The sequence below is a fragment of the Canis lupus genome, chromosome 12, assembly GCF_011100685.1.
Source record: "Canis lupus familiaris isolate Mischka breed German Shepherd chromosome 12, alternate assembly UU_Cfam_GSD_1.0, whole genome shotgun sequence".
NCBI classification, from domain to species: Eukaryota; Metazoa; Chordata; class Mammalia; order Carnivora; family Canidae; genus Canis; species Canis lupus.
Genome location: NC_049233.1, coordinates 5,701,490 through 5,713,883, shown reverse-complemented (window position 1 = coordinate 5,713,883; position 12,394 = coordinate 5,701,490). Strand labels below are relative to the sequence as shown.

The window sequence follows — 12,394 nt, the reverse complement described above, 5'->3', positions numbered from 1 at the left end:
AAATTGAACTCCAATAAAAAAAATTAAAAAAATAAAAGACCATGGTTAGATATTTTATTCTGTTATCTAGCAATGTCATATGAGTACATAGTATAAGATGACAATGGGCTTATGGGAGGCTATCAGTTGGCTCTTTCAGATAGGAACCTCATTCTGGGGGTGCCTGAGTGGCTCAGTCGGTTAAGCAGTTGAGCATCTGCCTTTGGCTCAGGTTGTGATCCTGGTGGGTTCTGGGATCAAGCTGAGCCTGGCATAAGGCTCTCTTCTCAGTGGGGAGCCTGCTTCTCCTTCTCCGGTTGCCTCTCCCCTCTCATGCTCTCTCTCTCTCTCAAATAAATAAATAAAATCTTAAAAAAAGAGAAGAACCTCACTCTGTAACTGTATCTTGACTGTCAACTTTGACTATTTACTAATACTTAATATTAGTAAACTAATATTTAATATTTAATAATTCTATTCAGGGCTAATTTGGCTGTGATGCATTACCTAGAGAGCATGTCCTTTTTTGCAATGTAAAGTTTACTTGAGAAATCAAATTAGGATCAGAAGGTTGCCTGATGCATATAGTTAAAATGTCAAGCTGTTAAAATAGGTGAAGGGGATTAAGAAGCACAAATTTTCAGTGATAAAATAAAGAAGTCACAGGGATTTAAAAAAGAAAACAAAACAACTATCAAGCTGCCCAAGGTACCAAAAATCAAAAATGCCCAGGCACTCACAACCCTTCAACCCACAGCTCCCCTTTCCCTAATCTGGCTCAAATTATAAAAATCAAAATATTCATGTAGCATTCTGCATTGGAAAATGTAGTATATTTGAAAAATAATGAGTCAGAATTCTACTTGCTGATTCCCACCCCCTCTTGGTTTGCAAGATAACTGCTTATTACTTTTCTCTCAGTCATTTCTTTTTAGTTCTTGTTTCTTTGTCTAAAGCTGCAATGCAGCCACTAGCCACGTGTAGCTACTGAGTACCGGAAATGTGGCTGAGTCCAAATTGAGATGTATTGTAAGTGTAAAAGACATACTGGATTTTGAAGACGTACATTAACAAGAATGTAAGATATTTCATTAATAATTTTTTATACTGATTACTTATTAGAATGATAATATCTGGATTTATTTTGGGATATATTTGGGTAAATAAAATATATCATTAAAATTACTTTTACATGATTCTTTTTACTTGCTTAGTGTAGCTGCTAGAAACCTTAAAATTACATATCTGAGTCACAAATTTGTATTGGGTAGCACTGATCTAAGACTCCTGAAGTTTTCTCCTGTTACTTTTTTTTGTTGTTCTTTATTGTCTGACTGCTCTTAACCATTCCTTCCCTTTCAGTAACTGCTTAGATTTAGAAGGTAAACTAGAAAGTGAAACTCTGTGGCCAACCTTTAAGTCAAGAGAATTAAAGGCACTGGTAAACAATGAAAAGTCTCAGTTCAATTCTTCAATGTATTGGGTTGGTGCTACAGTATTAGAAAAAGGTGGGACAGGAGAATAGTCTTCATTAGTGTTTGTAGAGATGGACTTTGTGTATGTGGAGACATAAAGAGATAATACAAAATCATACATACACAAGGAAGTAGGACAAAAATGTATTTCATCTCCAACCCTCCCCATCTCTATGATTTTAATCTATTTTCTTTTTGGTGATGTTAATACGTCTGCCTTTTTCTATGCATACTTATTTAGACTGCTCTGTTGGTAGAACGTGGCTATTGAAGAAAAACTGCTTGGAGATGAGGATGTGGGGTGGTGTTGCAGATCTAAAGACCAACAGCATAGGTCTTAAAGATGTTTATCTAAGTTGAAAAAAGACCTTAATTACCCTGTTCCATTTTCCACTCTAAACCATAACCCTTAGATATGTAGAATAAAGGCTGCTTGTATTGTGAGAACACCAATATTCATCAAACATACTGAATATATACTGATGGGGGAAATTCTCTGAAGATATATTTTTCAACAGGGAAAAAACATGAAGAAAAAACATGATACCATTGTTTGTGAACCTAAAGAACTTCTGAATCCCTCTCCCAAAGTAACAAATTGTTGCAAATCCCTGTGGGTGAAATACAGTTTTCAGAAGGAGTACATGACCCGACTTGTCAGCTCCCAGCCAGTTTCAGCCATGTCAAGGAACCCAGGTAAGATATTATTTGTGTTAAGCTAAGATAAATATTCTATCTAGCACATATTTTGCTTGGTATTGAGGACATAAAATTGGGCCTTAAATAGATTATTTAAACATTAACTGTAAGAAGATAGTGGTAAATCTATTCATCAATGTTCTTCGGTGGTAAAAATCTAAAGCTGACTTTGCCTCATGATACTAAATCTCTTAGTGTCTATTAGCTCTGAATTGTTGATGTGACAACTCATTCAGATGACCCCAAATTAACTAAAATAGATCATATTTGTCTTTTAATACAAATTCGTCTTTAACTTGACCTGACAATGTCCATGTTAAGTAGGGAAAATACACTTTAGGTTCCTCTTTGATTTTGCCAATATAGGAAAGAACATGAAGGAAAGATAAGCTTGAATTATTGTTTTACAAAAATTTGCACGCTTACTAAATGTCCCTGAATGTTGGAAAATTAAAGCCTTATGTTGTGAAGGATATTAGGATCAGGTGTTAAATTTATGTTTTTTTTTCTTAGACTTTTAGATTAAGAATATGCTAAACACCTGAGAGGAATAATCAAAGCTAATTTCAGACTATTCTCCATTTTAAAAAGAAGTATAAGCCACTGAGAAAGTGGCAATTTCAGGCATCCTGATAGTCTCTTGCCACCATATCAAATAGGGTAGCTATCTTCTAGAAAGACCCGAATTGACTGAAATACTGAATTTTGGTATGTGCAGGTGTCAACAATGATTGCCTAAAGCCTGAGACTGTCACCTGTGAATACCTTCTAGAACATGTTTGAGATGTAACCCCGTACACCATAAAGTTTAACCTCTTAAAGGGCAGAATCCAGTGGTTTTCAGCATATTCATAAGGCTGCGCAATCGCAATCACTGTTCTGGAACTAATGTTGTAAACTTTTCCTGGTACGTTTTCACACTCAGCGAAACCATTGGATCCTCACAGATTCCTCCTCGGGCCCCTTCCGAGGTGCCCCATGGGAGGCTGGTCCAAATGCTTTCCTAATTAGTCTCGCCTCAAACGCAGAAGCAGGGTGAAAACCAAAGCCCCTCCGCTTGATGTACGGGGTGACCGCCAACAACCAGTCGACGTGTTTGTTTTCGCTCTGTATGTAAAGCCTTACTCGGGACTGGTCTTTTTTTTTTTTTTTTTTTTTAAGATTTTATTTACTAATTCATGAGAGAGAGAGAGAGAGAGAGAGGCAGAGACACAGGCAGAGGGAGAAGCAGGCTCCTCGCAGGGAGCCCGACGCGGGACTCGATCCGGGTCTCCAGGATCGCGCCCCGGGCCGAGGGCGGCGCCGACCCGCTGGGCCCCCCGGGCGGGCCAGCGGCGAGCGTCCAGGGGCTGGGATCCGGCACGAGCCTCCCGCTTCTTTCCCACCCGCTTCCCGGCCCAGGAGGCTGCCGCGCGCTTCTCCCTTTGCCTTTGGGGGGCATGTAGGTGCGCGCAGACTGAGGGCGGCGCTGTGAGAGGGCCGCGGAGGTGTCCGGACGGCGTCAGGAGCGCCGAGCCGCAGGGTGAGGGGAGGCGCCGGCCGGAGCCCTGCGGACACGCAGCCCACGTCTCCCGCTCGCCGCCAGGGGCCCGGAGAGCGCGCGGGCCGCCGGGAGCGCGGTGCGCGCCCCTCATTGGCCACAGCGGGTCCACGTGACCTGGCTCGCAGCGCCGCGGGAGAGCGCGGCTGGGCCACCGCCATTTGCAGGGGCTGGTGGGGTCGCGGGAGGTCGCTCCGAGGGCCTGCGGAAGCTGTCTCGCTGGGAACCTTAACAAGAACGAGAACAAAAGAACCAAAAAACGCCTTAAGTACTGCTCAACGTAAAACCCCTATGAGGAAGCTGATTCTGGAAAGGTCTCCTTTCCCCCTCTTTTGGCTTTTGGACACAGACTGGAAGTGGAAATCACCAGTCGTTATGCAGTGTGAAGCCCACATCTGTTTCTCTTGTTACTTTTGGGAAATAGACACGTTTGAACGTTGAACTCCTCGGAGAAAGAAAACAATTATTTAAAAAAGATTTTATTTATGAGAGACACAGAGAGAGGCAGGCTCCCTGCAGGGAGCCCAACATGGGGCTCGCTCCCGAGTCCCCAGGATCACACCCTGGGCCGAAGGCCAGCGCCAAGCCGCTGAGCCACCCAGGGGTCCCCAAGGAAGCAATTTTTGTGAGGGGAACTTAACCACTTTTTCTTGGAAAAGTTGAGGGGATGCGGAGGATCTTGGGAAGTCCAGGGCATCCCCTCTGGGCATCCCCTCCCCTTGGGAGGTCCTGATAAGTCATTTAAGGGAAATGAGAAACTCTTGGGGAAACAATTAGTAAAAACAAAATAGGGCTTTTCCACTTATAAAAAGTGCAATAATTACTGGTAGGGGAGGGCAGCATGACGTAAGTGTGTGTCTAGGTATAAATGAGATAAGTGGATTGTATAAGTCTAGTCCAGTTATTCAGCCTCTTTCTCCTTTGAGAGTGCTTGGGTGCTCATTTTTGCTTCTCCTAAGTCTCATCAACTCCCTCTTCCTCTAGGTGGACGCATTTTCTTATTTTATTCATTCAAAAAAAAAAATTGCTAGGGCCTACTGAATTCCAGATGCCATGCTACATACTGGGATGACAGTGATGAACAAAAACATTAACAGTGCCTTCCACCCCGGAGCGTACTGTGTGGTAAAGGAGGCAGATAGTAGTCAATTAAACATAGTAATGTTCAATATGATGGGATTAGTGCTAAGAAGAGGTCCAGGTGCTATAATGGGTCTTTGACCTAGCAGAGAGATTAGAGAAGGCTTCGCTCAAGATGTAACCCAGGCCTGAGAACCTGAAGGAGTTAAGGACAGTGGGAGTTGCAGGCGGAGGGAGCAGCTTGGCCAAGGGAGAGCTGATAGCCTCTCCCCTTCCAGTGACTGCCCCTCTCACTCCTTTCCACCACATATAAATTAATCTTGCTTCCAAGTTATCAAAGACACTTTTATCATTCAATTGTTAAGTTCTTAGGGAGTGACTCATAACCTATAATTATTGTTATAGACAATGTATGTACAGTAGGTAAGTATACACTATACACATCTAGGGATGCCTAGGTGGCTCAGTGGTTCAGCATCTGCCTTCAGTTTAGGGCCTGATACTAGAGTTCCCTGATAGAATCCCACCCACAACAGGTTCCCCTCAGGGACCCTGCTTCTCTCTCTGCCTGTGTCTCTGCCTCTCTCTCTGTATCTCTCATGAATAAATAAAATCTTAAAAATCAATATATGCGTCTAATATACATTATCATCTCTTGTTTTATATAATAAAAACATGCAATGATTATAACCATTTAGAATATGCTATATCTCAACAGAACTAAAAGCACTACAGGAATTCAAAGTGGTAAGAGAACACAGTCTTTTGGAAGATTCAAAAAATACATCTTGAGAAAGTAATTTTTGAGATGTGATTCAAAGGTAAGATTTGGTCAAACAGGATAAGAAGGCTGGATGGATGAATTGAGATGTGATCTAAGCGCCTTGAAAACCAGTCCAAAGAGTTTATAGAAACTAAATAGAAATGTTTTATTTCACTTTTAAGGACTTTCCTGAGATATTTTTTCCTTTCCAGTGTTTACCTTGGAAAATTTAAAATCTACAAAAGAGTTGCATAAATAAGTCTATGGTTAGTCATATACCTTTTACATGGATTTACCATTTTTGGGGGGGAGGTGGCACATTTACTTTATCTTTTTATCTCTCTCTACATTCACACATACTCGTGAATGGATGTACAGATGTTTTTCTTTGCTACAAAGAGAGTTAGATAAAGTAGATATACTAACTTCATCTCTAAATAATTCTATCTCTAAATTTATCTCCCAAGAACAAAGATTTTTCTGCATAACCGCAGTACAATTATGACATTCATGAGGTATTTTTTATTTTTTTATTTTTTAAAGATTTTTAAAAATGTATTCATGAGAGACGCAGAGAGAAAGAGAGAGAGAGAGAGATAGGGAGAGATAGGCAGAGACACAGGCAGAGGAAGAAACAGGCTCCTCACAGGGAGCCTGATGCAGAACTTGATCCCGGGACTCCAGGATCATGCCCTGAGCTGAAGGCAGACACTTAACTGCTGAGCCACGCAGGCATCCCTGAGATATTTTTTAAATTAAAATTTGAGTATTCACATTAACATATCAATAATAAATGAGTTACTAATTTTAAATAGCATGCAACAATGACTGAGACATTAAGTGCTATACAAGTGTTTGCTTATAAAAACACATTTTCATGAGTGGAAAACCAAAGAATATGAAAATTTTGGCATATGGTGAAAAGTCTTACATTCTTGTTCCCTGTCTGTTCAGTTGCCACTCTCAGCACTTCTTATTATAGGCAACCATTGTTCTTGATTTTGGGACATTCTTCTAGAGGTTCTTTATGTAAATATGAATAATTGTGAGTATAGATTTTTATACTCCCTTTTTAGAGAAAAGGTAGCATACAAAGCACATTGTCTTTGTTTTCTCACTTAACAATATGATTTGGAGATCTTTCTGCATTAATACAGTGTTATTTACAAGGCATAATATTCCATTGTGTGAATATAACATAATTTATTTAAATAGTTTACTCTTGATATACATTTCGGTTGTTTCCAATCATTTACTATTGACACGAATGCTACAATAAATAATCTTTTTTTTTTTTTTAAGGAATCCAACTTGGTTTCCTTTTTTTTTTTTTAAAATTTTATTTATTTATGATAGTCACAGAGAGAGAGAGAGAGGCAGAGACATAGGCAGAGAGAAGCAGGCTCCATGCACCGGGAGCCTGATGTGGGATTCGATCCCGGGTCTCCAGGATCGCGCCCCGGGCCAAAGGCAGGTGCCAAACCACTGCGCCACCCAGGGATCCCTACAACAAATAATCTTGAACATATTTGCATTTGTAAAATTTGACAGATACATTGCCCCCTACAGAAGTTGTTCCAGTTTCATTCCCATCAACTGTGGGAGTATCTTCAGGCTTTTGATAAAGTTGTATGCCAAGAGGCAATAATATGTGAATGTGAATTATTGTTGATGTTGTACAAGTTTAAATGAAATATTTGTCTTCAAGAGAAACTAAAAGGTAGGGCTGTTCTTAGATAAACTTATAGAATAGCCAATGTTTTTTCGTCTAACCCTATGTTCTGTCCCATTCTCTCCACTCCCTTTATGCAACCGCATCTTTAGAATCATAATCGATAATATCTGTTGGATACCTTCTATGTGTAGGGCATTGAGCAAGATTCCAGAGTTATGAAATAGAATCCTCAAGGAATTCACTGTTCAGTTGATCAGACATGCACAAAATATGAATAGTTATTATGTTGAGTTCCAGAATGCAAAACACATCTCTGGCTTTGGCACACTCAATCCTCTGTTGCATCCTACCTCCATGTCCTTCCTTTTCTGCCCCTTTGCCTACCCAGTTGAGCTACCCAAGCCTTGTTGCCTTTCATATAGCTCCTCATTTCTCTTATTGTCCATTACTGAAACATATCCAACTTGTATTCCATCTTCCTAATGCAGATACTAGATTTTGTATTTCCCAGATGACAGTTAATTGATGAGTTAAACTAAGAGATGCAAGTCATTATGCTTTTGATTGGCATAGGCAGGGCTGGCCCTTACCACTTCGAAGTAGGTGACCTCCCTTTGGAGGATCTCTCTACTTGATTGTGCCCAGAGAGGATAGTATTTCTCCTTTCTGGGAACCTTCTCTCCTGGGGAGGCTCTCAGTCCTCACTAATACCCTCAACCCTTCGTTTGGGTGTCAACTAATCATTAGGGTGTTATTTCAAGATGGCCTGAGATGTGAATGTCATTAATATGTGTAGGTTTCATGATACTCTTGAAAACAGCAATAGAAACTGAAATGACAGTATGGTTGCAATTTTTATCAAAGGGCCATATATTTCAGCTACTATGTAAGCCACCTACATAGGGGCTTACTCTTGGCTGAGGCAAATTATTGTACTGAGACCCTAGCCCTCCCTGCCCCCTCTCTTCGCCCTCTCCCTCTTTACTCTGTTGTAGGGTTCAGGAACTCTGAGGGCCATTGCCCTCACAGCTTTTTTTAAAAAAATATTTTATTTTATTTATCTTAGAGATAGAGCGAATGGGGAGAGGGAGAAGGAGAGAAGCAGACTCCTTATTGAGCATGGAACCCATCATGGGACCCTGAGAACATGACCTTCGTCGAAATCAAGAGTCAGAGGCTCAACCAAAGGAACTACTCCGGCACCTTTCAGAGTTCTTTACTTTTGAACCCAGTCAGGCAGCCCTGGCTCAGTGGCATCTGGCAGAAGGAAAGGGGGCCTGTGAAGTGGAGTGGGTGCTCTCCAGTGCCCTTAGACACTCTTCCCCTTCATCTTTTCCCAGGCTGCTCACAGCCTGGCTGATCTCTTGTGAAAGATTGTTTTTTTCCAACTGTATTACCCTGCATAGGTGATACACTTTGTACTCAGGCAGAAGTGGTTCTCACTGGCTGCCCAATGTATTTAAATGTATGGAATCAGGGACATTTGGGTGGCTCAGTGGTTAAGCGTCTGCCTTCAGCCCAGGGTGTGATCCTGGAGTCCCGGGATCAAGTCCCACATTGGGCGCCCCCTGCCTGTATCTCTGCCTCACACTCTCTCTGTCTCTTATGAATAAATAAATAAGATAAAAAAATAATAAATGTATGGAATCAGGTAATGATGATGTATTTCATTGCATTACATTTTTTTTTTTCTCCAGGCACTCATGCCCATGAGAACAAATCATGGATTAGAGAGGTTGTTTGGTAAAAAGGGCCTGAAGGCCTTCTACTGTATTTGTTGAATGAATGAATGAATGAATGAAGGCTAAATTAGTATCCAGCCTCTCCTTTCACCTCTACCCTATCCCACTGTCCCATTTCCAGAAGAGAAACTCTTTAACTGGCTGTTTTTCAGTTGTGTAGATTAATGAGTCTCAACTCTGTATGTTAGGATCACCTGGGAAGCTTTTTTAAAAAAACAAAACAAAAACAACCTATGTGTAGGTTTATTCCAAGAACAACCAAGTGTTTTTTTTTTTTAAGTTTTTTTATTTATTCATTTGAGAGAGAGCATGCGTGTGCAAGAGCATGCATGAATGTGCAGGTGCACAGGAGGAGAGGGGAGGGTTAAAGGGAGAGGGAGAAGCAGATTCCCTGCTGAGCAGGGAGCCCGATACAGGGCTCAGGGCTTAGTCCCAGGACCCTGGGATTATGATCTGAACTGAAGGCCGACTACTTAACCGCCTGAGCCACCCAGGCATCCCCCCAATTTTTTTTTTAAGTTTTTATTTGCTTATTCATGAGAGACACACAGAGAGAGAGGCAGAGACACAGGCAGAGGGACAAGCAGGCTCCATGCAGGGATCCTGATGTGGGACTTGATCCCGGGGCTCCAGGATCACGCCCTGAGCAAAGGCAGATGTCTGCTCAACCGCTGAGCCACCCAGGCGTCCCCCAAATTGTTTTTTTTTTTTTTTTTTTGTCTCCAAGTCAATAATCATGTATAGCCAGAGTTGAGAAGTACTGTTCTAAATAATGTGTTTGTTCATCTATCTCTTGGTTTATCGAATTGATGCCATCCATTGATTCTTTTTTTCCTATTGATTCTTTAACATGACAGATCATACCCTCTCTTCTCATGTTTAATAGTTAAATTATTATTGTAACACTTCTCTTCGTTGTCTTTGTAAACTTAAGCAATTTAAACTCCTTATTTCATATATTTTCAGCATGATCACATGACTCCCCATTTTATAAGAGGCAGATACTAACTTTCCAGTCCTCTGCTCACCCTGCTCTTTGTCCCTTACACTTTTTTATTTTTATATAGCCAGAGTTGTTAGCATTTACATTCTGGCCTCCAGCCACAAGCAACTCTTCCATGCTTTGTCCATCAGCTGAGTCCAAAAGTTAGAAACCAATAACCTTGGTTTACATTTTTGTACCTATGTAAATACTGCCAAATACCAAGTCTAGTGGTAGTCAATAAGATATATAAGCCTTATTGTATACCTGGCACCTATGAACATCAGTTTTTAATATCATAATAATCTTTTTTGAAATATTTTATTTATTTATTTGTTTGAAAGAGAGAGAATGAGCACAAGTGTGGAGGAGGGGCAGAGGGAGAGGGAGAATCACGCTCCCCACTGAGCAGGGAGCCTCTCAGGGCTCAATCCCAGGACTGTGAGATCATGCCCTGAGCCGAAGGCAGCTGCTTAACCAACTGAGCCACCCAGGTGCCCCTAATATTCATAATAATTTTAAAGTCCTTTTTAACAAATGAGGAAACTGAGGCCCAGAGAATCTAAGTATCTTGCTTAAGAACAGGAAATTAGAAAGTAACTGGGCCAAACCTTGAAGCTTCCCCTATGGAGGATGGGATAGAAATTTCTTTTGTTTAGATTCAAGGTTAGGACACCTACTGGCTGGAAAGAGAATGCTCATGAAGGATATATACACATTTTTTTCTTTCTCTTTTTTTGGGGGTGGGGGAGGTGATGCTTGTCTTCAGCTCCTGTTATACAACTCTGATCAGTTTTCTTTTTTCCATTTCTGTTAGTAACTAATTTCAGCCACTTTAGGATCCCCTTCTTTCTCAGCTGATGGCGTAGTTTTCTGCTTCATGTACAAAATTGATGTCATTGGGGTACACACCCGAATCTCCTTCTCCCTTGCTCCAGACTTCTTTACACCAACATCACAACTTACCTCCTTCTATTCTATCTCAGAGGAAGGGCACACCCCCTACTCCTCCCCACCCCCCACCTTCGATTCAAAATTAATCGAAGTTTAATTAATAAACTTTCCATGTACTTTTATTCTCATTGCTCCTAAACCTCTGGGATGTTCCCTCGACAATTTACTCTACTCTATCTTTCATTGCCATTATTTCTGCTCTAATTCCTCTCCTCAACCTACAAAACCTGCTCAGGACTCTCAACCTAGGAAATTCCTTCGACATATCTCTTCTTTTTGCTACTGCCTATTCTCTCTCCTTCCTTCATCAGGGCACCCTTTGGAAGAGTAGTCTATACCTCTTGGCGCTAAATCCAGTCTAGTGGCTCAAATTCACACTTCGCTGTCATGCAAACTTCTTTTCATCCTTACTGTATGAACAATTCTCTTTTGCTCTACTTCAGTCCTGGGTGATACCAGCAGTCCTTTTTGAAAAGAGCAGTTTGTCCTTGGTGAGAGATTTGAGCTTTCCTGAGATTGATTATAGTGGTCTCGCTAAATTTAAGCAAACTGTTTTGAAATTGTTATTCAGCTTGGGTATTGTTAGCTATTGAACATTCAACTATATATGTTTAATTGGTTTTGAAAAGATGTCCTTTTTAAAAAAGTTTTATTTATTTAGAGAGAGTGAAATACAGCATGAGAGCAGGGTGAGGGGCAGAGAAAGAGGCAGATGCCCACCAAGCAGGGAGCCCAATGTGGGGCCCAGTCCCGAGACTTTAGGATCATGACCCAAGCCACAGGCAGACACTCAACCAACTGAGCCAGCCAGGCACCCCTGAAAAGATGACCTTTGAGATGAGGCAGTGACCACTGATTTTGCACTTGGCAGATTTAAATGTTCAAAGTAGTTGAACTTACAGCACTACTTAATGGCTTAAAGTGCTCTTAAAAGATGCCACTTTCCTCAATTAAAAGGAAAGGTTTCACTGAGTTTGAGATGAGGCCTTACTTTTCACTAAGGTAGTTTGTTTCTGCAAAGGAGACGTATGTATTTTTCCAATCTGGAAGCAGATGGTCCCACATGTGGAGAGGCCAAGACTTCAGACGCTTCACACTCAGTTCTGTCCACTTGTTGTGTCAGCATCCAAAGGTAAACGGTTGTTCAAGACCCTGAAGTTTAGGGGTGGTGGCCACCAGCAATAAAATCCATATGTACGGGAAGGATTTTTTTCTCTAAGTATAATCACTTCCCGGTGATTGAAACAGGGACAAAATTGCCGTGTCATACAGGTAAGTACCATGAAGTTTAACACAGACGAATGCCCTGTTAGAAGGAACTATAAAGCAATTCCTTCATCTTCAACTTAAGCCACATTATAATTTGCTTCACATTCAGACCATAAACTTCCTGTATGACCTTTTATTGTTTTCTGGACTTTCTTATTGCCTTTCCTTTTTTTCTTCTTTTAAGGAATTTATTTATTTATTTATTTATTTATTTATTTATTTATTTATTTATTTAT

The 12,394-nt window shown here is 40.9% G+C and overlaps 1 protein-coding gene across 2 annotated transcripts in view; it reads left to right on the top strand.

Moving 5' to 3' along the window:
- Window positions 1–917: 917 nt before the first annotated feature.
- PXT1 (peroxisomal testis enriched protein 1) overlaps window positions 918–12,394 on the top strand; it is a 28,090-nt gene continuing 16,613 nt past the window's right edge. The window contains exons 1-2 of one of the 2 annotated variants that reach the window (XM_038553872.1): window positions 918–1,057; window positions 1,973–2,150. In XM_038553872.1, the coding sequence (XP_038409800.1) occupies window positions 1,982–2,150 (169 nt within the window). In that variant the 5' untranslated portion in view covers window positions 918–1,057; window positions 1,973–1,981. The remainder of the gene's footprint in view (window positions 1,058–1,972; window positions 2,151–12,394) is intronic. The other variant, XM_038553871.1, reaches the window with a different exon arrangement.